Below are 25,409 nucleotides of genomic sequence, written 5' to 3'. Positions count from 1 at the left end.
ACTGCAACTCTCTGTTGGCTGGTCTCCCTTTACGCACCATCAGGCCCCTGCAACTTATCCAGAATGCAGCGGCACGGGTCGTCTTCAATGTTCCTAAATTCAGCCATGTCACTCCACTGCTGTGTTCCCTTCACTGGCTTCCTGTAGCTGCCCGCATCAGATTCAAAACCATGACACTGGCCTACAAAGCCAAGAACGGACCAGCCCCTCCGTACTTGATGGCAATGGTCAAAAGCCGATCCGCACCAAGAGCCCTTCGAGCTTCAAGTACGGCTAGGCTCAACCCGCCATCTCTCGAAATCCACGGAAGACAAGCGTCCAGACCTTTTTCTGTCCTGGCACCAAAGTGGTGTCTGAACGGCAGAGTCGCTCGCTGTCTTCAAACGCAGACTGAAGACCCACCTCTTACGAAAATACTTGGGCGAATAGCAGAGTGGTCTCCTTACTGACTCGTGTTTAGTAAAGTCTAAGCTTGGAGGTATCTTTAAATTATTAGTCTATTCAAACTAGCTGAGATTTTCTTGGGTAAATAGCAAAGCACTTTTGCAAGTCACTCGGGAGCATCTGTTAAATGCTGTAAATGTAAATGTAAATATTACCCTTTGCCACAGCGATGGGAAGGCCAAATATAGAGAAAACAATTATAGGCAAAACTACATTTCCTGGAACACCATCAGCTGAGTTCTTTTTGACGCTATTCCCCCCAGTAAGGGGTCTCCTCCACTTCATTCTGCACAGAGGCATGCACGTATTAACAAAGTGCATTCAGTCATTCTAATCAATCAGTAAGAACAAAAAGTATTTGCTCATAATCCAAAACATACAAGCTCATCAGGCAAGCATAAGGTCATGGTTTTGGCTTGCATGGCTTCTGGTGGAGTAGGCTTAACAAAAGAAAAAGTGAAACTGTTTGTTAATGTAAGTCACCTGGAATTAGTTTCCCCACAAGTCAAGTCAAAAATTTCTAAAATTAATTCTAAATAATGATAATAATAAATAACAATGCTAAAATAAAAAAGAAATAATAAAACTAAACAGTTTAAACCGTATATTTACATAATGGAATGTGGACTAAGGAAATAAATCACAATATGAGAAATTTATGATAATGTATTTCTTATCTCAGTTCTGACTGGCCAATTTAAAAAAAAAAAAAATCTGTGGGTTGCAGTAAAAGCTGTGAAGACAATGTTGTGTGTTATATGAATAGAGCTTGTGAACAAATCCACAATGGTATGTGAACATTGTGCCACAAGAAAGCCATATGACTAAAGACTGATTGATCGATTGACTATGTATCAATATTAGCTTATTTTAGTAAAGGCTTTAAGTAAAGGCTATCAACACCGCCCGATTAACACTGGCAGTACATCAGTCAGCACCAGTACAGTGGGTATCAGAAGCTGTATAAAAGTTTTATAATTGTTCACAGGAGGGGCAGTGTTCTTTTTTTGATATGCTTGATTTTTCCGTCTGTGAACATAGAGCTAATGTGCCTTGGTAAAAAGTTCCATTTTTGTCTCATCTGTCCATAGGACATTCTCCCAGAAGCTTTGGGGCTTGTCAACATGTAGTTTGGCAAACTAGTGTGGCTTTTCTAAGATTTGTTTTCAACAATGGTGTCCTCCTTGGTCGTCTCCCATGAAGTCCACTTTGACTCAAACAACGACGGATGGTGTGATCTGACACTGATGTTCCTTGAGCTTAATCTCTTTAAAAGTTTTTCTGGGCTCTTTTTTACCATTCTTATTATCCATGTCTTTGATTTGTCATCAATTTTCCTCCTGCGGCCACGTCCAGGGAGGTTGGATCTTAAATTTCAGAAAAATATATGCAACTGTAGTCACAGGGACATCACACTGCTTGTAGATGGTCTTATAACCTTTACCTTTAACATGCTTGTCTATAATTTTCTTTCTAATCTCCTGAGACAACTCTTTCCTTCGCTTCCTCTGGTCCATGTTGAGTGTGGTACACATCATGTCACCAAACAGCACAGTGACTACCTGTAGCCCTATATATAGGCCCACTGACTGATTACAAGATTGTAGACACCTGTGATGCTAAATAGTGGACACACCTTGATTTAACATGTCCCTTTGGTCACATTATTTTCAGGGGTACCATCATTTTTGTCCAGGCCTGTTTAATGAGTTTACATTTTAAAATAATTCTGTTGAAGCATGGTTCAAAACCAATGTTGGATTCTCATTTGTTCATTTTCATGGAATTTTTATTTATTATTACTTTTGTCAGATTCAAGTTGTTTCTGTGACCATTGTGGGTTTTTCTTTCATTAACTGAGGGGTACCAACAATTTTGTCCACATGTGTATTTGCCTCTTCAATTTTTTTATTTTTTTTGCTGATTTAAAAAGTGGTCCGGTCAGTGACATATGATATAATTCAATGATATAATTGAAACCATGAGTTTTAATCTTGTTACAAAGGTTATGTAGCCTGTTAGTAATGTCTTTAGTGTGTAAGTCATACTTTGAATTGCTGCTGGGTGACGTTGGTGTGCCTAGGGTCCAGGTACTCCAATACTTGGGGGATGATGTCTCGGCAGCAGAAGTTGTATTTTCCCAAAGCATTGAAGAGCACATTCTGAGCTTTACTCCTCACCTGGCAAAGGACATAGATTTTAATCAGACTTGTCAGATTTGTCTACACTTGGTCACTTCATGTGACTAGTATCTGTATTGAATAAAATTTCAGACACATGCATTTACACTTGCTAGTCAAATGTGTCTCCAGTTAGTTAGAAATCCGATTGCGGTGAGGGGAAGAATTAGCAAATTTGCTTATATTATGGGAAGACACAAACAAACACCAGACTAAAATATAATGATATACAGTCTTCTCCGGCTTTGAGTAATGTGAAACTATTTAATATGATGAACCACTTTGATAGATAATCTTTAACACACTTGTGTGCCCCGATTCTGGCACCGGCACCCACACATCAAGTTTGTTCCTTTTTGGTTCCTTTTTGTTTGAGAGAGTGAGTTCTGTAAGCACATATCTAACCATACATACCTAATTGTCTGTCCTATTTAGTAGAGAAGAGGTGTGTAGTTGAGGTTGTGTTGTCAGATACACTGAGAAGCTTTAATGAATTTAACAGTCTGGTAAAACTACAATGTTTAATCTTGTGCTTGTATAGTGTAGTGAAACACAACTGCCTAACAAACTTAGTGTTAAATGGTGTTTAATTTTGCCAATCAGTTCAGTAATGGTTAGTGATTAGCTGAAGTCTGGAGGTTTCCAAATCTGACTGGACAGCAGTGACAGAGGTAAACATTTCACCAGATTTCTGGATCTCTTCACCACCAGTCTCTTAAAACAAGTAAATAAAACATGAAAGGTGCTGTGTTTGGTGAAAATACATATGGGATAATATTGTGATATCATGGTTTGGGGCTGCTTTGCTGCCATGGGTCCAGGTTCGCTTGCCATTATTGATGGAAGTATGAATTTTATTTACCAGGAAAATGTCAAGTGCGGTTTCATTCAGGCGGTCAACTGAAGCTTATACCATAGATGGATCATGCAGTAAGAAAATGACCTTAAGCACACAAGTAAGTTTACAAACAATGATTAAGGCGGGAGTGATTTAACATGTTTGGCTAAGCGAAAAAGCCTGAATAAAATTTTATAGAAGAATCTAAAAAACAGTGCAAAGACATCCAAGTACCAACGGAGTGAAAGCTGGAAACTATTGTACATCAACTGGGTAACACCAATTACTAAAGGCATACACTTAATCCGACCAAAATATTTTTTTTTGCCCAGTAAACAAATGTAAAATCTATTATGTTTTTGTGTCACTTGGTAAATGTAATCTTGTCAAACTGTCACATTTTAGGTAAAATGTATACAGAAATACAAAAATTTTAAAGGTTTTACAAACTAGCAGCACTATACTCTTTGTGGAGAACAAAGATCATAGCAACGCATGTGTGCCTGTGCATGTATGTGTTAATGTCTTGTATAACAGATACCTGACTGTAAGTGCTTGTGGACAGTCGGAGCAAGTCCTTCATGAGTTTCTGGTGAACACGGAGGTACGTGCATCCATCCACTGTCAGATTTCTTAACTGACGAATACAGGCAACATACAAGATGATCTATAGTGCTCCAGAAAACGGGTATTAATGCTGACTAATCAAGTTCTGAAGTCTAACCTCATGTTGTAGCATCACCCTGTTGATGAGTAAGGCTCGAATGTGCTGTTTGCTGCCATGGAGCTTAAGAATGAGACAAAAAAAATGGTTCAATAATTTGTTCATTCACGAACAGCCTAATAACCAACAATCTTCAGGGTTTAACAAGCTACAAAAACACTTTTGCATCTCACCTGGTTTTCCATAGATTTCTTGACCAGACTGAAACTCTTCCAGCATGAGTCAAACTCATATTTATGTGAGCCTCTGAAGTGCAGTAGGTCGTTTATGATCTGTAAGCCAAACACATAAATGTACTATAATCTGGGCTCTATTTTAGTGCTGGCACAAGTACAATCTGATATTACATAATTTGGTTGGAGTTCATTTGCTATTTTGGTGGTCAGAAGTGGTAAGACTCCAATGATGCAGGAATTGTGCAACACAGAATGTGACATCCAAAATTTGCTGGTACGAATACCTTTTTGAATCCGTTTTGGCTACCACCACCGTTTACCACAAATACACACACACCAGAGATTTTCAAGCTTTATAAAATGTTTTGTTATTTTGAAACTGTAAAAGATATAATAATAATCTTGCTCAAAATATTAAAGATGTCATTTATAACTTTTAGTCGCTCAACTATTCATATTAACAGACATTTTGACCATGATATCTAAACGTTTGCATGTCACTGACTTTAGGTCTTCACTGAATTTTTCAAGTGTCACACATTCAAGTATTAGGAAATCTGTTTCACCCACAACAGGTAGCTCAAGATTAAAATGCAACCAATATAGAGTGATGTTTAAAAAGATATATTTATAAGATAAAAAAAAAGAATTGTTTTGATGTAATACATTTTATTTATGTGTAAACAACTGATCCATTTACACCATCTAAACAGAATTTGTGGTGTACTCCTAATAAAAATAAGTATTTTTGTTATTTATTTATATTTTTTGTAGAATACCAATAATTATTATGGGTATTCTTCTTATTTTGTTGTTCATCTTTTGTTGTAATTATTATTATTACAATTGTCATGTTAGTGTTGTTTCTATTATGATTATTTTTAAAATATTAAACAAATAAAAAATGTTTTAAATAAATAGGTAAATAAATCAGTAAAACAGCCTTAAAGGTCAATTGAAGTCAAAATAGATCTCACCTTGATAATGGAAAACAGAGATTTGGTGTCATCCTCAGAATGATCAAGGATGTGATCTGTTAAAATCAGTGAGGACATTTTATGTGTGAGACTTTTCAGGAGAGGTCTGGTCTCATTTTCCATTTTGAGTTCTTTTACACACTTCGAATTTCATACAAACATATATAATGTGAAAAATGGTAGTTTGAACAAAAATCTAATTTACACAGCTTTCACCTCAACCCAAATGCAGTCAATCCATCAAGCCAATTTGGTGTGAAGGTTAATGTAACTAATGAGAAATGAAAGTTTATATGTAAATAAATAAGTATAATTATATACAAATAAATATAGTTTATACCAATCACAAACCTGCTATAAACTGCACTGACTTAAGTAATCTTAAATAGGCCTGCACATTCATTGTTTTTTTGAACAGGAGTAACTGTCTGCTGTTTAGGGAAGGTTTTCTACTATATTTTGGAGCATTGTTGTGAGAATTGTGTGAAATTACAAGGAATTCTTTTATATATACAGGGGGGCCAAAACATATTTAGTCAGCCACTGATTGTGCAAGTTCTCTTACTTAGAAAGATGAGAAAGGTCTGCAATTGACATCATAGGTACACTAAACCAAGAGACATAATAAGAAATAAATTCAGGAATTTACATTGTATGATTTTTTTAAGAATTTATTTGTAAATTATGGTGGAAAATAAGTATTTGGTCAATAACAAAAGTTCAACTCAACACTTTGTAACATAACCTTTGTTGGCAATGACAGAAGTCAAACGTTTCCTGTAAGTCTTCACCAGGTATCCACACACTGTAGCTGGTGTTTTGGCCCATTCCTCCATGCAGATCTCTTCTAGAGCAGTGATGTTTTGGGGCTGCCGCTGGGCAACACGGACTTTCAACTCGCTCCACAAATTTTCTATGGGGTTGAGGTCTGGAGACTGGCTAAGTCCCTCCAGGACCTTGAAATGCTTTTTACAGAGCCACTTGAGCGTTGCCTGAGCGGTGTGTTTGGGTTCATTGTCATGCTGGAAGACACAGCCACGTTCCATCTTCAATGCTCTCACTGATGGAAGGAGGTTTTGGCTTAAAATCTCACAATACATGGCCTCATTCATTCTTCCCTTTACATGGATCAGTCGTCCTGTCCCCATTGCAGAAAAACAGCCCCAAAGCATGATGTTTCCACCCCCATGCTTCACAGTAGGTATGGTGTTCTTGGGATGCAACTCTGCATTCTTCTTCCTCCAAACACGACGAGTTGAGTTTTTACCAAAAAGTTCTATTTTGGTTTCACCTGACCACATGATTTTCTCCCAATCCTCTTCTGGATCATCCATATGCTCTCTGGCAAACTTCAGATGGGCCTGGACATGTACTGGGTTAAACTTCAGGATTTGAGTTGCCTTTGTTACTTTGGTCCCAACTCTCTGCAGGTCATTCATCAGGTCCCTCCATGTAGAATTTTTTGTTCACCATTCTCATGATCATTTTAACCCCACGGGATGAGATCTTGCATGGGGCCCCAGATCAAGGGAGATTATGAATGGTCTTGTATGTCTTCCTTTTTTTATACAGTTGCTCCCACAGTTGATTTATTTACACCAACCTGCTTGCCTATTGTAGATTCACTGTCAGACTCATTAGAGTCTGACTGTTTGAGGCTGTGGACAGGTGTCTTATACAGATAACAAGGTCAAACAGATGCCATTAATACAGGTACCTAGTGGAGGACAGAAGAGCTTATAGAAGCTTAAAGAAGAAGTTACAGGTCTATGAGATCCAGAAATCTTGCTTGTTTGTGGCTGACTAAATACTTTTAGGCTCCACTGTGCATATATATATAGTGGGTATATGTAAAGCTTTTGTGACTTACGCAGCAGATGTCTCATCACCATACAGATGACCTCTCTGTAGTTTTGTCTGGACAAGTCTTGTGGGGGGGGGGGGGGGGGGGGGAAATTTGGGGAGAGAGAGAATTGGAATTTATGGTAAAAGGAATGTTTGTAGTACATGGGTAAATTTAAAATGATAACATTCTTACCATATTCCACACCAGTGTACAGATCTGTCTGATGAAGTTGCACCATACTGTGGATGCTTATGGAGGTAAATAAACACCCAAAAGTAAAATCAATTCGGTGCAGTGGAACAGCTTGTATTAAATAGTACTGTATTTTATTATGTGTGTAAGAGTGACTCACAGCTCGGACACTGGTTCTCCACACAATGGAGAAAGAAGGCTGGCTGCTCCTAAAAGGCAGTGATGCACAACGGACAGACACTGCAGAATGTCACCTCTGAAAATAAGATTCAGTATAAATGGCCAATTAAAGTTCTAGCTGAAGCATCACAAGATATTTTACACATAGGTTTTACTTATACAGTCAGGTCTGTAAATATGTGGACAGTGACAACTTTTTTAAATGTTGCCTCTGTACACCACCACAACGGATTTAAAATAGATGTTGTATTTGGTAGCTGTTCATGGAAACTCTTAATGGTATATGATACAAGTGGAGGAGAGCCAAGAAACTCAAGAGCTTTTTGAATGGCAGAGTCAGTCACCTGACCATTCATTTTACAGCAAAACTGAAGGGAGAAAAATCAACAAACAGCAGCTGCAGTAAAGCCCTGGCAAAGCAGATCAGAGAGGGAATTTAGCATTTGGTGATTTCTATGGGTTTTACACTTTTGTCAAGTACCATCACTTCCATGACTATTATGATCAGAGCAGTTCAACAGTATAAATGGTTTGGTAACTTTTATCAATAATGTATAAATAGTTCTGACCAGAGGAGGATGGGTCCCCCTTGTAAGTCTTGGTTCCTCCCAGGTTTCTTCCTCCAGCTCTGAGGGAGTATTTCCTTGCCACTGTCGCAGTTGGCTTGCTCACTGGGGGTCTTTGATTTTTCATTTCTTCTTATGTTATTTTTTTTTCTGTCTTTTACTAATTATGTAAAAGTTGCTTTGTGACAACATAAGTTGTAAAATGTGCTATACAAATAAATTTGAGATGACTTGACTTTAAAGCTGACAGTCTACACTTTAATGACATCTTGGTGGCTTCATTTCAACTCCATAATCTAAATAAATAGTCTAAATACTGTAAAAATACTGGACCTAAATGTATAGGAGTGTTTTTGACATTAATGTGGTGTAAATGTGAACTATAACCAGTCACTTGTAAAGAAAAATATCCGTCTCGAGACACTTTTACCTGTTGTGTGAACACAAAACATTAAAAACCTATAAATCATTAAGTAATGGCTTTTCAGGTGATCTCCTCCTTTGTTCTGCTTCCCTAACCACTGCTGCTGCAAGAGAATATGCCTAATGATTACTGGGAAGTAATCCCCAGTCCCCCTGATTTAAAAAAAAAACAAACAAAAAACATAAATATGAGTGAAATATGCTCGGTTAATGCTACATACAAGGTAAAAGATTTGGCGATGATGAAGCTTCAAATCAATCATCGAGTGCCTTTCACAAACGTGTGAAATGTGAAATATGTGTTTTAAATCTAAAAAGTTCCAGCATAATATCATATATTAGCACACAGAATCCCAAAGAGAAATTAACATTAACATACAGGTCATCCATATTTTATTTATTTATTTTGGACAAAGTTTTGACATTTGTGGCTTGATCTGAAAGCTAGGGTCTAATAGTCACAAGGGAAAGTGTCACAAGAGAATGTGGGATCCAATCAGTTTTCTGAACTCACAGAAGTCTTTAACCAACTATTACACATGGCAGTTTGTGGCTTATTTTTTGTAGTCAGAGATACCTGCTCATCTCCTGCTCTCCTTGACTGTGTCTCTGCAGTCGGTTTAGTTCTGGCAGCAGCAGCATGTCTAGTGTGTCAAACACAAAAGCTTTTTCTTTCTCATTTGGAATGTGCCATTGGATGTCCAAGTTCAACAGGTCCCCAGGCCGACCCCAGTCCTACATAGGGGTAAAGAGACAGTCATAGGAGAGGGGTAAGGACAGAGGGGTAAGTACAGAAAACAAACATTTTACACTTTAAGAATGGCATTCTATGGGAGATTGGGAGATTCCAAATGAATGCCTATAGTTTGGAATGGGGTGGCCTATGATTAGCCTTAGGTGTGAAGTCTAAATGAACACACATGTTCATGTTCAGGGAATACTATGTGCAATATCCCCCCCATGTGCAATTAAGAGTCTTTTGCTGTAAATAGTATTGTTATTGCTCTTTTAATTCTTATTTATATTGTGTATATAGTGTAAATTATTTATCCAAATTTTTGTAACTGAGTGTCTTGCTATCCCTTTCTGCTGTTACACTGGGAATTTCCCCACTGCGGGACTAATAAAGGACTATCTTATCTTATCTTATCTTAAATGGCCACATAATTTTGGTTTTATAACGTATTTTGTTTTTTGATTGAGTAAATTCAAACAAGCACAATGTACTAGCAACATTTACCACATTTAAAAATAAAATAAAGGCTCTCTATAACTATAAGCTGTCTGTTTGAGACTCTAAAAGTGCTAATGACATGTATGGCATACTGAGAAAAGCAAATTGTGCTGTATGACCTCTAGTGGTACAGATGCGCTAATCCAACCAATCTATTACTAGACTAAAATGTGTAGTGGTTGATCATTCAGACACCCATTATATTATACCTGGTCAACCATGGTTGTATAACTGTCTGATGCATGGCTAATTAGTTGACTGCTCCTTGTACTCTGTGGCAGTCTTTTGTTAAACAGCACAGACTTTGACATAATTAGACTTTGACAATGTTAAGACAACACTGCCACAATAGTACATTCTGAAGCAAATCAAACTGATATTTGAGAAAATACAAGTGGTCACTAGCTTTGAAAGTCCTTTAATAACCTAGTTATTTCCACTGCATCCACACTGTGAATTTCTCCAAGATCACTTTCTCCCTCCATTATGATGCCACCAACTGCATTTAATAAGGTTTGAGGGGTTATTGTTTCAGAAGAAAAGAAACATTTCCAGTATTAGTTATAATACATTTACAGAGTGCACGCTGTAATGCTTCAAATTGACTGTTTTTGTGATGTAAAAAACAAACAAATAAAAAAAAAACCCACAATATATATATCCTCCCACTCAGCCCAAATAAATTTTGCCCCATCCATTTCTACCGAGGCTATAAGTGTTTCAACCTGGGCTAGGATAATGGATGAAAAGAGTTCAGAAATGGTCATGTAAAAATGTGTTTTGGTATATAAACCCTTAAAAAACAAAAAAAAATTGATAAAAAAGCATTAGAATTGGATTTGACGTCACTTCAGATGTGTGGCCATTCACAATGTATCACCATATTTATATAATGATAGGCTTTTAGTGCTGTTAGTGATCTTTGCAAGTTTTGCACTGTTCTGGTACTGTACTGGGCTCAGTGATATGCTCTCAGTGCGTATCAGGTTAGTGTTTTACTACTATACTGGGCTGAGTGACGTATTGCATTGCATTTTACATTACAGCTATTGCAGAGATTGTAGTCTACATCATGTTTTAAAAATTGTAAACACACTTTAGACCGCTTCTGGCTCGCCACAGTTCTGACAGTGTGTTATGCTTGAAACCAATGACTGATTTGACATTAAATGGTACTCAGTAGACAGACTTTAGTACCAAAGTACCATAGCAATTAAATGAGCGTTATATGCGGTCATCAGTGTATCAGTTTACTTCATTATATTCTTTTCTGAAAAAACAACACTGACAGACCAGTAACAAGCTAATAAAATTTTATTGCATAATCTTATCATAACTGCATGGTTAATAATGACTTAATGTGCCATAATCATAGTTAATAATTGTGTATTTTTGTACATTTTAAATTCAATAATTATTACTTTTAAACTATTATATAATTAAATTATAATAATAATTCTAAAATTGTATTTATAATAATTATAATAATATAATCTAATTAAACTAATAAACTATTAGTTTATTAATTTAAGGTTAACCTTGATAGGTAGATGATGTTGACAGGGCTGCTGGAAGCCCCCAGGCACGCTGCAGTATTCAGTGGGATAGATGAGGGCTGTGGAGCGCAATGTGTGGTACAGAAGGCTGCAGGCCAGACTGTAGCCCTGTTTACACTTCAGGTGCAGTGTTAGCTGAAGAATCTGCACCAGCTGTGCACTGTAGGGCAATAGCTTATTCCCGTCCACACGAATGACCTACAGAAAGAGATTAAAACATTTACAAGAAATGTCTCTTGGTGAAGGTAAAAAAGTGAGCATGTCATATTTAAAAAAAAAAAACTTTTTTATTTAATTATAAGGAAATCTACTACTGGCAAAAGAGGACAGGTTTCTTGAATATTTAAAGCAAGAATAATTTTACAGTAAAGAAAACTTTATAATGCACCCATTAAACACAGCTTGTAAGTGCCTTGTAGCCAGCTAAGCCAGCTCTTTTAACTCAATTGTAGTAATTTCTCCCATTGTTTCTTGCAAAAGGCATCTATGAGATTCTGGGTCTTGCAGTGCTGTTTTGAGGTAAATGGTGTAGATTACCATGCTCCACAGTCCTCCCATGCTCCTCCTAACTGCCATTTCTTAACTGCATTACAAACTATGACTATTCTCAATCGTCTTTTAGTCTTCTCCTGGTTTGTGAGCCCATGGCTGACTTTGTTGCAATGTCAACAATATTTGAGCCACTGGTTATTTGAGAGCTCAGATTTCCGATAACTGTTCAATAACTGTTAGATAACTAGGTGACACGCTATGTTGGGTGGGGAATTTAAGATGGACTTAACACTGACCTCAGACAACAGCTGCAGATGCCACAACAAATCTTTATCTAGCTCCTCCTCATTCAATAACTCCTCACCTGACAACACACAGAGTTAAATAGTGATTAATCACATTCACATATACATAATAGCAAACATCCATGTACACTTTAACTTACTGGCTGTGATCTGAATAATGGCATTGTAGCAATGGGGCACAAAAAGCTTGAGAGACTCTGCTGGGTGACACTAAGGAGAGAACACAGTTGACAAAATCAAGTATAAATTTACCCAGAACTAATATGAACTTCATGAAGCCAAACTAGAATAATAATGAAATAAAGTATTTCATGCATGCACTTGCAACTAACTTACAGTTTACATAAACCATTCTTTTTCAAAGTGGACCAAAACTATGTCTATGCCTATGTCTTGTCTCTCAATGTGCTCTCAAGCACATGGCTCTGTAGCCACGCCCCCTTGTTAGTCTCAGGTGTCCCTTATTAGTATCTGTACCCCTTTGTTTAAGCATTCCCTTGGGTGGTCTTGTATGTGATCATGTTGTTATGTGATCATGTTGTGTGTGAATGTAGGATTCTTTGGTTTGTTCCCTAGTTTGTCTATCTTCTGTTTAGTTTTAACTTCATGAAAAACCTGCATATGTACCCGCCTCCTCTTTCAATCTCATTACACCGTGACAAATGCCATAATTTCTTAAACTGGATAAATATCCAATACCAATTAAACATGTTTGGTGTCGAATTATTCCTTTATAAAAAGCACTATATACCATTTTTCTAATGGAAACAAACATCCCCATTGTAAAAGGTAATAAGGTGCTTAAGAAAAGAACTGTATCATAGTTTGTAGCTCCTGTGCAAAAAACATGTAAATGGAATGTTTTGCTGAACTATGGCTTTTATTTGCAGACTGAGCATGTACCTGTGAAGATACTTCAAGGAAAAATACAGAAATAGATGAACGTTCATTCAAATATATCCACAAAACGTTTTAAAATACTTGAAAATATTACATTCTGCCCATATTTATGTAAAGTGGGGGAGCAAATACCTTAGCTGCTGCTCGACACATATCTGCCACCATTCTTCCTGATACATGAATCTCAAAGATATGTGTAGTTGCGAAGACAAAGACCTTTTCCAAAGCCACCTGAAAAAAAGATGTACAAGTAAATAAATAGCATAGTCTATGTGTGTGTTTGTGCTTATTTTAAACATTTTAAGGAGTTTAGGACATTTGTAGGACATTAGAGAAAATAAAGAGAAGCTATGGAAAACTGTGTTTATGTTTAATTTTTGTTCAAACTGAAAAGAGCAAAGGGTCAGGCTTACAAAAATTATTATTACATTATTATTATTATTATAGTATATAACTAAAAATCAACTAATATTAACTAGTGCAAAATAAAATTACAAAATTAGAACAACATTTAGCTACTTTGTCCACTGGCTAAGAGCAGAAAAATGTTTCAGAATTGTATAAAAATTAGATTATATCAATGTTTACCAGTCATCTTGGAGATTCCACTTCTGGATTTAGGACACAACACTGTGACTGAAAATGCTATTTACTGCAGTTATGTTATCTTTTTGTGTATAACAACCTGGAATATGTCCATGGAGCACTGGGTGAGAATAGTGCTGAAGGTGGAGGACAGGCCCAGCTCGACCAGGCTTTCCAGATGAGTCTTCTCTGTCTCTATCTCTTCTCGAGTCTGTTCTAGAGTGCTGCTGCCAATCAGCGCAAAACACCTATATGCACACAAACAAATGATACACTATATGAAAGTATTGGGACACCTGCTTATTCATTGTTTCTTCAAAAACCAAAGTATTAAAAATTACTTCTGCTTTTGTTGGAGTAACTTTCTCTGTTGTCCAAGGAAGACTCACCACTATATTTTGGATTGCTGTGATGATTTCATTGCATTCAGTGACAAGTGCGTTATTGAGTTCAGGATGTTGGATGATCCCCACCCCACCTCATCCAAAAAGTATTGGATGGCACAAAATCATTCTACTGCTTCACAGCTCAATGCTGGGAGCTTTATACCCCTCTGGCCCATGTCTGGTCCTGCCAATAGGTTAATGTTTATCTGCTCCTCTATTGGCATAATTTCTTTACAGAACCTAGACAAGGTGTGTGTGTGCATTTGCACATCTGCACCAGCAAGGGGTGCAAATTAATTAGAAGCATTAAAAAAAAAGAAAATTAAAAAAAACTTATTGCACCATGGAATTTCCCATTTCACCATTAGATTAGATTATATATTGACTACACAAATGTGTCTGAAAGGAAAATAAACAATACAGCTTTTTTGCATTTTAATACCGTTACATTTCACTACAATCACCTAGCCAGTGTTCTCAAACACCAATATGCACAGTTCAGTGTTTTTCATGATCTGAAAAAAAAAATCATTAGTTAATTATCCAGTTTTGTAAAGCTGTGATCTCTCAGAATTAAATCCAAGAACCCCTGCACAAGTTTCTTAAAAAAAAAAGAAAACTAAATGTTAAGAAAAGCTCTCAGACCTCAATCATTGTTACCTGTCCATGAACTGGAGAACAAAATCTTCAAACTCTGCTGAGGCTAAGCATAGCTCTTTCTCCACCTAAAATGAACAGTGAGTTAAACAATTGTACTCTTCCTTGACTCCATTAAATTTAATTTAACCATGTACCTCACTCAAACCTAGATTTATTTGGATTGTGCTTATGTTTGCATATTTAAATGAAATCAAGTGAGAATATAATTGTAAAGTCTAATATTAAACCATTGATACACAATAAGCTTTGGTGTAACATCTCATTAAACATATTATGATTACAGATTAAAATAATAATACTGATCATGGTTAATTAGCCTTGCATGTTGGGGTGTGCACCATGGGTAGGAACAAACTTGTGTACTTTCTTGTCGCAGTATGTTTAAGTCAAAAAGATGAATATTTTATACATACTTCAGAAACAATGGCAACATTTGTATGACTAAAAACATTACAGGCTGTTCATTGGGACTTTCACGGTAAGCATTAATGTATACATCCCAGTACAAAAACATAAGAGTATGTATGAATGATGCCAAGTATAAATATTACTGGTAAAAATAAGCTGATAATGTTCTGGGGTTTAAGTTTTAAGGCTTTAGACTTGCAAGCTGGTACTGCATTAGGTCCCCAATTTTGTAGATTCAAGGCCAAATTGAAGGTTTGAGGGGTTGCCAGCACAACCAAGATGACCATTTCCAGAATGGGAACCGGAGATTGCCTTTATTTTATGTAATTAAAAAGCAGGATATGCTGTAAACATATTTCAAATAATGCTAAAGTCTTACCTGGGTCAGGTCATTTCTTTCTTGAACAGCAGATGAGCAGTCCACCAAAGGCACAAGAGTTACAAATGTAGCTATAAATCGAAATGTTATCTAAAGTTGGGACACAGATATCACATAAATGTTTAAAATGTAATATTTGAATTTATTATGACCCCATACCCACACACATTTAGAGATATGAAAGATGTACTGTTCTCAGCCAAATTAAGCTGATAAAGACACTGTAAAAACACACACAACACTGAAAAAGCCAAAAGGTTTGAAACTGTTACATAGTGAGCCAGCTAATCTAATTAACAAATGCATGTGTTAATTAGAAAATTCCTGTAAAATTCCTGGCATGCCGGCCAGGAATTTGGTGCCACTCATTTACACTGCTGTTTCCATATTAATGCACCACTATTGTAGAAATGTCTCACCATGCATTTGCTGAAGTCATTTGGATCAACCCCAGGCAGCGCCTTCATGAGCAGGGGCAAAATATGAGTAGGACCCTCAGGGAAACACTGCCCACCTTTCACTAGACTCTGAGCCACTGCGATCATGCAGCTCAAAGTGGCTATTAACTGATGGGGCTCTGTCAGAGACTCCATGGCAAGGTATGTCCTTTAGGCAACAGGAAAAAGAGTGAGAGGAATTAATGACACTGTGGTAGGATAAAAGCTGTAGATATTTGATTTCATTTATTTGCAGATTTCCATGTAAAGAAGACACAAATCTCAAAAACTATGCCAGTGTGGACTTTGTTTTTTTCTTATCACCATACCTAGAGATTAATGCAATAGTCTCTACCTGACTTTGGCAATGCGTGTGTCTTTCTGTCTGTCTCTCTTCCTTCAAATTCACTGAGGTGGTATATTATACACGGTGATGTGATACAATTAGGACAACCCATGAAAACCTTTGACTTTTAAAAATATATATTTAAAAGAATTTAAATATGTACATTTGATCTTCATTTGAACTATATACTCAAAGAAAACGTTTGGGCACCTTGTTTGGTCTGTCCTTAACGCCCAATTATAGCTTCCACAGTGCCTTTCAATTTAGTAAATTTTCTTCCTATGTTTCGTGAGCCTCTGCTTAACAGTTGGATAGAGTTTTGTTAATTAAATCCTGCACTGTATTTTCTCCAAAAATACCTTTGCTCATTGCAGCCAAAAAGTATTTTTCACATGTATAAGGCTTGTTTGGATGTTCATTTAAAAACTTTTGATGTTGGATTTTGTGGTCAAGACACAGGAGACATTTTCTTCTGATGACTTTTACATGAAATGGGAAAGAGCCTGAAATCTTTTTGTATGTACTGTATATACACCAGGTGTTTATGTAAATCTATCTTACTGGTCTAATGAACCAAAAAATATTGTTCATTTAGCTCTGCAAAGTCACATTTTATATTAACATCTTCTTTCTTATACTATGCACCTGCAAAACGTCAGAATGGTTCTGTTTCTGTGAAAAAAAAAAAAAAACAAAAAAAAAAAAATGCACACACACACTTACTTCTCCAGCACTGGGGGAATGACAAGCTCGGGTCGCAGTAAAGCTAGGTTTTGCATGGCTTGAGCTGCATCCAGGCTGCCAGTTTTGCTGAACATGGCCAGCAGGACAGGATGCTTTATACTGCACACGAAGTCTGTAATGTTCTCCTCGCTGAGTCTGTGACTCTCTGGCACTGTGGCCAACCATGTGGGCTTGTGGTAGCGCTCGTGATGCAGCCGCCGCACCACACTTGTCGGCAGCCGCTGCAGAAGCTTCATCAACTTCGTCTAAAAAACAGAGACTCACACTGAAAGTGGGGTATACAGGTACACATAAGTATGCAGTGTATAAGGTGATCAAACAATGAAATGCACTGGTTATCCAGCCTTTCATGTACTCACAACAGTAGCCTCTCATGCATGAGACTGCAGAATTTATTTAGTGCTACTGAAGACATGTCTGAAAAATTTTTTAATAAATAAAATCTCCATCTAAGAAAAAAAAAACTTCTGAGAATTGATTGCACCATTTTTCATGTCTTACGTTATTTATTTTTTTGTCCTTGTCTTTTATTAATTACTAATTATGTAAAGCTGCTTTGTGATGACAACAGTTATAAAGCGCTATATAAAAATAAATCTGACTTGACTTTACTGTTAAAAGTTAAAATGACATTTTCAACAATACAAAACCAATATTGTTGCAGACGCATGCATAAAATGATTATATATTATGGCAGTATTCCATAACCCTTTGAAATTCATATAGATTTAACTTTCAGTTGTGTCTAGGATGATGACAACGCTGCAAAACAAAGGTATCCTGAAAATCCTACCACCCCAGAGAAGTCAGAGTAGACACACCTGTCTCAGAAGCCTTGGAGACCTTCCTTACCTAGATCAGGTCTGTTAGGATTGGGCACATTCATACTGTAGATTACTCTATAATTACTCTTAAAAAGGGTAAAAGTTCTCATAATCTTCAGCATAATTTGTACTACTACTACCTCTACCAAGAATATGCATACAGTGTAAAATGAAATAATATAAGGTTCAGCTTTAGTCATTCTTCTGGACACATTCAACTTTCTACAAATTATTTAAAATCTGTAAAGCTGTAGAGATGATAAATTTCTATTTATAGTCATTTGAAAGTTAGAAAAAAGATTTAGGTCTTTTTGACAACTTTACAGCACCTAAATATTACAAATTATGCATTATGATTCATTTCTGATATGACAAACGTAACCACGCTAATATAACCAAAATATCTTGTGTGTTTGGCATGCACAAAATTTTATTTTTTTTATTTTTGTGCTTTGCATGTTGCTTTGAAACTTTACCAAGCTAAGAAAATCCCTATTTCTACATGATGTCGAAAAATTAATACATGCTTTTATTACCTCAAGGGCAGATGCAATGCACTATTGTCAGTTTGTTCCAGCAGGAACCTCAGTAACTATTTATTATCATCACCATTGACCATCATTACTCTCATTATTTTTACCATCACTACTATGACTATATTAAGTTATACTGTATTATGATTATTATTATTACTATGTTATGATATAATTATGCTGCACACCTGAGAGTGGTGTTTTTATACATAGAAACTGTTTACTGCACAAATTAGTGGAAAACTCGTCATTAGGCTTGTTAAAAAGTGCGTATAACAGAAAGCTAAAAACACATCCCAGTAACTTACGTAGTCTATGTAAGGCGCTTGTGCATGTAAACAGATTTGGTAGAGCAGTGCCGCCTATGCTCACATAATTCAATTGTCTCACTGTTACATCATGACTTAAAATACATATTGCACATTTCATCGGGGCAAGAAGCTGCCTTATTGAGAAGCATGAAAAACATTCCTCTTCCTTACCATATGACAGAGAAAATACATTAATTAATAAATGAATTAATGAAAAAAAGAATGAATAAATAAATAAAAGTTAAAAATATACATACTAAACATATTAAACTTTATATTTAAACTAATATTTAAAAATAGTAAATAATACAGAAATAGAGAAATACCTTAATGCAAAAATTAAAAGAAAGTGTATTACTAGTGTATATTCATCTCTCAATGTTGTTAAAATAAAGTTCAAATGCCAATATGTTTAAATATGTTGAAAAAAGTCAAACGTTTTCATTAGGTGTCTAAAATTTTCACAATACTGTATATACTGTATACAAAAGATACACTATCATACAATAAGATGCAGAAAGAGACTCACCAACCATCGCCCATTGTTAGATGGATGGAAGAATGAGGTGATGCTGTTAAAAAGGCTACTGAGTTGAGTCTGGGCCAAGTTGCTAGGCCCGCCCTAAAAAACATAACAAAACATAAACAAAGTGGTACAATAGTAAAAATAAGTGGTACAGACAAATACCAGACAAGAGGCAACAGCCAATACAAAATGCTAGGAGATAATTACTTTTAAAAAAAAAATTGGTATCTGGAGCTTTTTTTTATATAGATGTGCTAGAAAGGGTCTCCATACTTTAGAATAGTTAGCTACACATCTTTTGAAGGTGTACTTAATTTAATCCAATTTCATAAAACACAGTACGTATTTGATACAATGTGTATCAAATACGTCAAAAATAATATATTAGGGTTTCATAATTGCCAATATATGTCAATATGTATACTTTATAAGATATGAGACAAACATCAAGATGCTTCTACTGAATGGGGTGGAACAAACTTCCACTGAACAGCAGCATCCCTCACCATTTTCAAACAGTGACTGAAGATCTTTCAATCTGTAAAGCATTTAAATGCAGAACACTAATCTCGATCTTCGTAAAGGTCTCACCTCAGTATTAAGTATCTTTATAACGAAGAATGAGCACTGACTTATATATTGCACTGAGTGGACTTTTTAGATTACAAACATTTAAATGAAAAACATCATGTAACCATCAAATGAAGTCTTGTATAATATCTGGTAATGTCTGAAGTAATAATGAAACAATTATGCCAACAATTAAAACATCCCCAAACTGTTCCCACAAAGTTGGGAGCATGAAAGTGATCAAAATCTCTTGATATGCTGAGCATTAAGAGTTCCTTTCACTAAAACTAAGGGTCTGAACCCAACTCCTAAAAAACAATCCCACACCATAATCCCCCCCTCCACCCAACTTTAAACTTGGCACAATGCAGTCAGACAAGCACCGTTCTGCTTGCAAACCTAGACTAGTCTATCAGATTGCCAGACGAAGAAGCATGATTTGTCACTCCAGAGAACATGTCTCCACTGCTCTAGAGTCCAGTGGCTTTACACCACTGCATCCGAAGCTGATGTAAAGCTTGAATGCAGCTTGCCAGCCATGGAAACACATTTCATGAAGCTCTCTAAGCACTGTTCTTGAGCTAATCTGAAGGCCACATGAAGTTTTGAGGTCTGTAGTGATTGACTCAGCATCTGCTGACTCCCACCCCCTGATTTTACATGGCCTACCACTTTGTGGCCGGGTTGCTGTCATTCTCAATCACGTTCACTTTGTTGTAATACCACTGACAGTTGACTGTGGAATATTTAGTAGCAAGGAAATTTCACAACTAGACCTGTTGCACAGGTGGCATCATATCGCATACCGCGCTGGAATTCACTGAGCTCCTGAGAGCGACCTATTCTTTCATGAATATTTGTAGAAGCAGACTGCATGCCTAAGTGTTTGATTTTATACACCTGTGGCCATGGAATTGACTGGAACACCTGAATTCAATTATGTGGATGGCTGAGTGAATACCTTTGGCAATATAGTGTATAACTGTTAATTATCCATGTATCATTGATAAGACATTTTATGTTTAAAAACAGCTGGGACAGTGCCATTTGATAGTGTGTTTATGGCTGTTTATGACTGATACTAGAATTGATCCTAAGCAGAACAGGAAGACATGAAGTGCTTGAAAAGGGTCTGAAAGATCAAATGACAATAAAGCAATATGTCATCTTAAGTTAACTTTGGCAATGAAAAACGTTAAAAAACTGGTTAAAGAGTCCAAATGAAGCCTCCAATGTGTCTTCCTTCTGTGGATTTAGTGGTTTGTCTATTAACACTTTGGGGGTATGAGAATATTTGAAGATAATATTAAAGAAAAACTTTTTTCCGTCCTTTTTCACAGCACTAGTAATGAGCCAGACATTCTTTTAACATGTTGAGTTAAATCTGTTTATCTTTTCTCTTCACCTTATTGCATTCTTGTCTAGGTGCATGTCTCACTATTTAACCATGTTTGTACATGATGTACCTCAGTTTCCTACACCTGCAAAACTCTACTAACCAGCAAAGCCGTGACCCAGGTGACTACATGACTGATGTCATAGGCATTCGTCTGGTATTGTGAAACAAGAGTCTGACTGGATCCAACTGGAAGATTGAGACTTCTCAAAATCCTTGTGAAAATCTGAAAGCAAGGATACAAAAGAGGCAATGAGCTGATGAGCTATATTTGGACATTTTAGCCTATAAATTCATTCAATGGCTACTCATTAGGGCCTGGCAGATGATAATTTCATGCCATTAAAATACACACAACAATGTAAAATTTCAAAACAGTGTTGTGGTTAGGTAGTTGGATTTTGTAAATACTTATTTTAAATCTTATCTCCAGTATTGAGAAGCTAATAGAATTACTGACTACCTTTATTGGCTATAAACACCAAGAATATTTCATTCTAAACAAATACAGCTTTTGAACACAGACAAATACAGACTTTGAATACTGTTCCTGAATAAGAACTGACACAATCATTCTGACATTGTAAGTCCTTAGCAGTTGGACAGAACTAGGATTTAATGGCAAAATGTACATGGTGGCGTTAAATAGGAAGCAGTGTGTATTTAGGTTGGGTGTAGTACTTATGGCTGGGTGCACTTTGTGCAGCCTACCAAGCATTTCTCAGTTAAGGATCACTAAATAATATACACATATACACTGGAGATCAAAATTAGAGAACAACACACAATTTCCTAAATGTCAAGGTCATTATGTAGTCCTATGTGAATTTATTCTAACAGGAGTTAAAGAGCAGTATTTTAAACATATTTCATGAGTTGCATATAAAGTAAAGTAAAAAGTAAAGTTGCACGTATTTGTCACTGTACAGTGTCCTCCGCATTTAACCCATCTGTGGTAGTGAACACACACACACACACACACACACACACACACACACACACACACACACTAGTGAACTAGGGGCAGTGAGTACACACACACCCAGAGCGGTGGGCAGCCAACTCCAGCGCCCGGGGAGCAGAGAGGGTAAAGGGCCTTGCTCAAGGGCCCAACAGCGGCAGCTTGCCAAGCCCGGGAATCGAACCCACAACCCTGTTATCGATAGCCTGGTGCTCTAACCGCTGAGCCACCACTGCCCCCGCTGAGCCACCACTGCCCTTTATATTCTAAAGCACAGTATAAAAAAACTTAAATGAGGTATTTGAAAAAGAACACTGATCAAAATTAGAGAACACTTTCAGACACCTGCAAGTTGTTGGCGTTAATCTGGCATCTGGTGCTAATTTCCTTAATTATCTGACAAACCCTATTTAACTGGCAACATAACTTTCCAGTTTTCACTGACTTTGCAAGATGGAAAGCCATTCCAAAGTGACTGAAACCCTCCGTCAGCAGGTTGTGAAGATGAAGGCCAAAGGGGTGACCCTGTCAGCCATAGCAAGAGAAGTTGGTACTGCATCTTTACAACACCACAAACTCATTCAAGTCCCCCAAGAAGGCTGGTTGTCCACAAAAGACACATAATAATAAGATAATGCGGAGAATCTCCATGGGCAATCAGTTTAACACTGCAGCTGGAATTGCTCGCCAGTGCAGCACTGAACAGGGTAAGAATCTAGTCATACAGTGTCTCAACGTTTAAGGACTGAAAGCCCTCAGTTTTGGACTGAAAGTCCACTCTGCAATGACCAAACTTCTCATTAGCAGAAAGAATCAAATAGCTAGATTAACCTTTGCTGAGGAGCATGTTGTGTGGACAGAGGAAAAGTGGTCCAGAGTTCACTTTAGTGATGAAAGAAAGTTTAATTTATTTGGGTCTGATGGGAAACATCATGTTCGTTGACAAACTGGGGAAAGACTGAACCCAAAGTGTGTAAAGAAGTCAGTAAAAGGTGGAGGAGGAAATGTCATGGTTTGGGGAATGTTTTCAGCAGCAGGAGTTGGGCCTCTCATACAGTTACATGGCATAGTGAATGCAAGTGTGTATCAGAACCTTCGTCAACAACACGTGGTTCCTTCCTTGCGTTTGTCACTCAATCAGCCAGCAATTTTCATGCATGACAATGCCCCCTGTCACACAGAAAAACGGGTAAAGCAGTTCCTTGAAACTGAAAACATTGAAACAATGAAATGGCCAGCTCAGAGTCCTGATCTAAACCCAATAGAAAACCTCTGGAAAATCCTTGGTGATAAAGTTCTGGCCAAGAAACCCACTACAGTCAGCGAACTGTGGAAGAAACTGCAAGAAGAATGGACCAAAATCACACCAGAGCAGTGTGAGAGATTAGTGATGTCTTGTGGCCGCAGATGTGCTGAAGTCATTCAAAGCAAAGACCTGTACACTTCCTACTGACTGGTGACTGTTGTAACCTTCAGAAAATGTAGTTGTAATCTTTCTCTGTGCTATAGTCATTGCTGTTCTCTAATTTTGATCATTGTGTTTTTTGCAAAATAAAGATTTTTTGTTGAAGTACTTTGGTTATTTTCTTAAACGCCGTTCTAGTGGCATGGTATACCCCTAACAAAAAATCCTTCAAATGTTGACCAATGAAGATTGCAAAAGTCAAGAGTTCATAAATTGTTCTCCAATTTTGATCTCCATATATATATATATATATATATATATATATATATATATATGGTCTTGTAAATGGGGAAATGTGTCCTTGGCATCCAGCCAATTCACAACACAACTATGTTTAATTAACTAGCATATATTAATTGCTTGTGATTGTATTATATACCAACTGAGCCAACAGAGAAACATGACACACCGCATTCCAAATTATTATGCAAATTATATTTTTCTCAGATTTTCCTAAAGGTCTACGCAAATAACAGACAGTATAACTGTCATCAACTGGTTAATTTAATTAAACAGATGATTACGTTTGGGAAATAAAATACAAAAAAAAAAACAAAAAAAAAAAAACTCAAAATGTACGGCTTCAAATTATGCACAACAGAGTTTCAAAACATTTAATAAGTTGTAACAAACAGTGTGGTCATTTGAAAGTAAAAGAAAAAAAATTATTTTTTTTGTAGAATTTGCAACATTAATAGGTCACATTCACTGAAATTAAAAGTTGTGTATAGTTTCCATTGAACTGGTGAGTTTTTTGAGAGTTTCAGCTTGAATCTCTTTGCGGGATGTCTGTTTTGATGTGAACTGCCTCTCACACTCATAGATCTTGTGCTAAAGGGACCTATTAGCTCTCTCCCCATGATTCTGGCCCAAAACCTCCTTGCTGACGACGCAGCCTTGTTGGGACAGGGTGGCCATCCACCAACCATCCACTACTCCATCCATCTGGACCATCCAGGGTTGCCTCATCATGGCACTCATCAGTAAACAAGACTATTTGAAAATTAGTTTTTAGGTGTGTCTTGGCCCACTCCCACTGCATTTCGTGCTTGTGATCGCTGGTTAGGGGTGGCCGAATAGTAGGTTTATGCACAACCGCAAGCCTCTAAAGGATCCTACACCATGAGGTCCACCAAAAGCTTCCTTAATACCTGTTTGCTGCTTTGTACACTGTGAGCACAATTATTAGGCAAGTGAGTATTTTGACCATATTATTATTCTTGGGCTTTTTTTTTAACTCCAAGCTGAATAAACTTGAATGCTTAATGGATTTAAGCATAGCAAGTGATGTGTGAAATGAGGGAGGGTGTGGCCTAAAGAGGTCAACACCCGATATCAAGGTGCGCACAATTATAAGGCAGCTTTTTTTATTAGGCCAAATGGGCCAAAAAAGAGATTTAACTGACTCTGAAAAGTCAACAATTACCAAAAGTCTCTCAGAGGGATGCAGCAGATATTGGGGCATGATCACAGAATCATCAAATGTTTTGTTGACGCAAATTAACTGCAGGATTAGAGAAGAATCAAACGTGAAGCTACCAGGAACCCATTATCTTCCAGTTCTGTCATATTCCAGAACTACAACCTACTTGGAGTACCAATAAGTACAAGATGTTTAGTGCTCAGAAACATGGCCATGGTAGGGAAGGCTGAAACCCGACCACCACTGAACAAGACACACAAGCTGAAGCGCATAGACTGGTCCAGGAAATATCTGAAGACAGAATTTTCAAAGGTTTTATGGACTGACGAAATGAGAGTGACTCTTGAAGGACCAGATGGATGGGCTCTTGGCTGGATCAGTAACGGGCACAGAGCTCCACTTTGAGTCAGACGCCAGCAAGG

General features: G+C 37.0%; 1 protein-coding gene across 1 annotated transcript in view; it reads right to left on the bottom strand.

Annotated features, from left to right (window-relative positions):
- psme4a (proteasome activator subunit 4a) overlaps positions 1-25,409 on the bottom strand; it is a 65,170-nt gene that overhangs the window by 22,740 nt on the left and 17,021 nt on the right. Inside the window, exons 9-28 of the mRNA XM_072670594.1 lie at positions 21,242-21,364; positions 19,176-19,268; positions 16,958-17,223; positions 15,871-16,057; positions 15,452-15,541; positions 14,665-14,729; positions 13,719-13,866; positions 13,166-13,264; positions 12,274-12,343; positions 12,125-12,192; positions 11,319-11,534; positions 9,124-9,281; positions 7,538-7,633; positions 7,378-7,433; positions 7,210-7,266; positions 5,340-5,395; positions 4,360-4,458; positions 4,187-4,249; positions 4,004-4,099; positions 2,493-2,624 (exon numbers count right to left, since the gene is read on the bottom strand). Of these exons, the coding sequence (XP_072526695.1) occupies positions 2,493-2,624; positions 4,004-4,099; positions 4,187-4,249; positions 4,360-4,458; positions 5,340-5,395; positions 7,210-7,266; positions 7,378-7,433; positions 7,538-7,633; positions 9,124-9,281; positions 11,319-11,534; positions 12,125-12,192; positions 12,274-12,343; positions 13,166-13,264; positions 13,719-13,866; positions 14,665-14,729; positions 15,452-15,541; positions 15,871-16,057; positions 16,958-17,223; positions 19,176-19,268; positions 21,242-21,364 (2,238 nt within the window). The remainder of the gene's footprint in view (positions 1-2,492; positions 2,625-4,003; positions 4,100-4,186; positions 4,250-4,359; positions 4,459-5,339; positions 5,396-7,209; positions 7,267-7,377; positions 7,434-7,537; positions 7,634-9,123; positions 9,282-11,318; positions 11,535-12,124; positions 12,193-12,273; positions 12,344-13,165; positions 13,265-13,718; positions 13,867-14,664; positions 14,730-15,451; positions 15,542-15,870; positions 16,058-16,957; positions 17,224-19,175; positions 19,269-21,241; positions 21,365-25,409) is intronic.

The sequence above is a fragment of the Salminus brasiliensis genome, chromosome 24 (genome assembly GCF_030463535.1).
Source record: "Salminus brasiliensis chromosome 24, fSalBra1.hap2, whole genome shotgun sequence".
Classification (NCBI taxonomy): Eukaryota; Metazoa; Chordata; class Actinopteri; order Characiformes; family Bryconidae; genus Salminus; species Salminus brasiliensis.
Note: the sequence above shows the minus strand (reverse complement) of the source record. Positions and strands in the feature narration are given on the sequence as shown.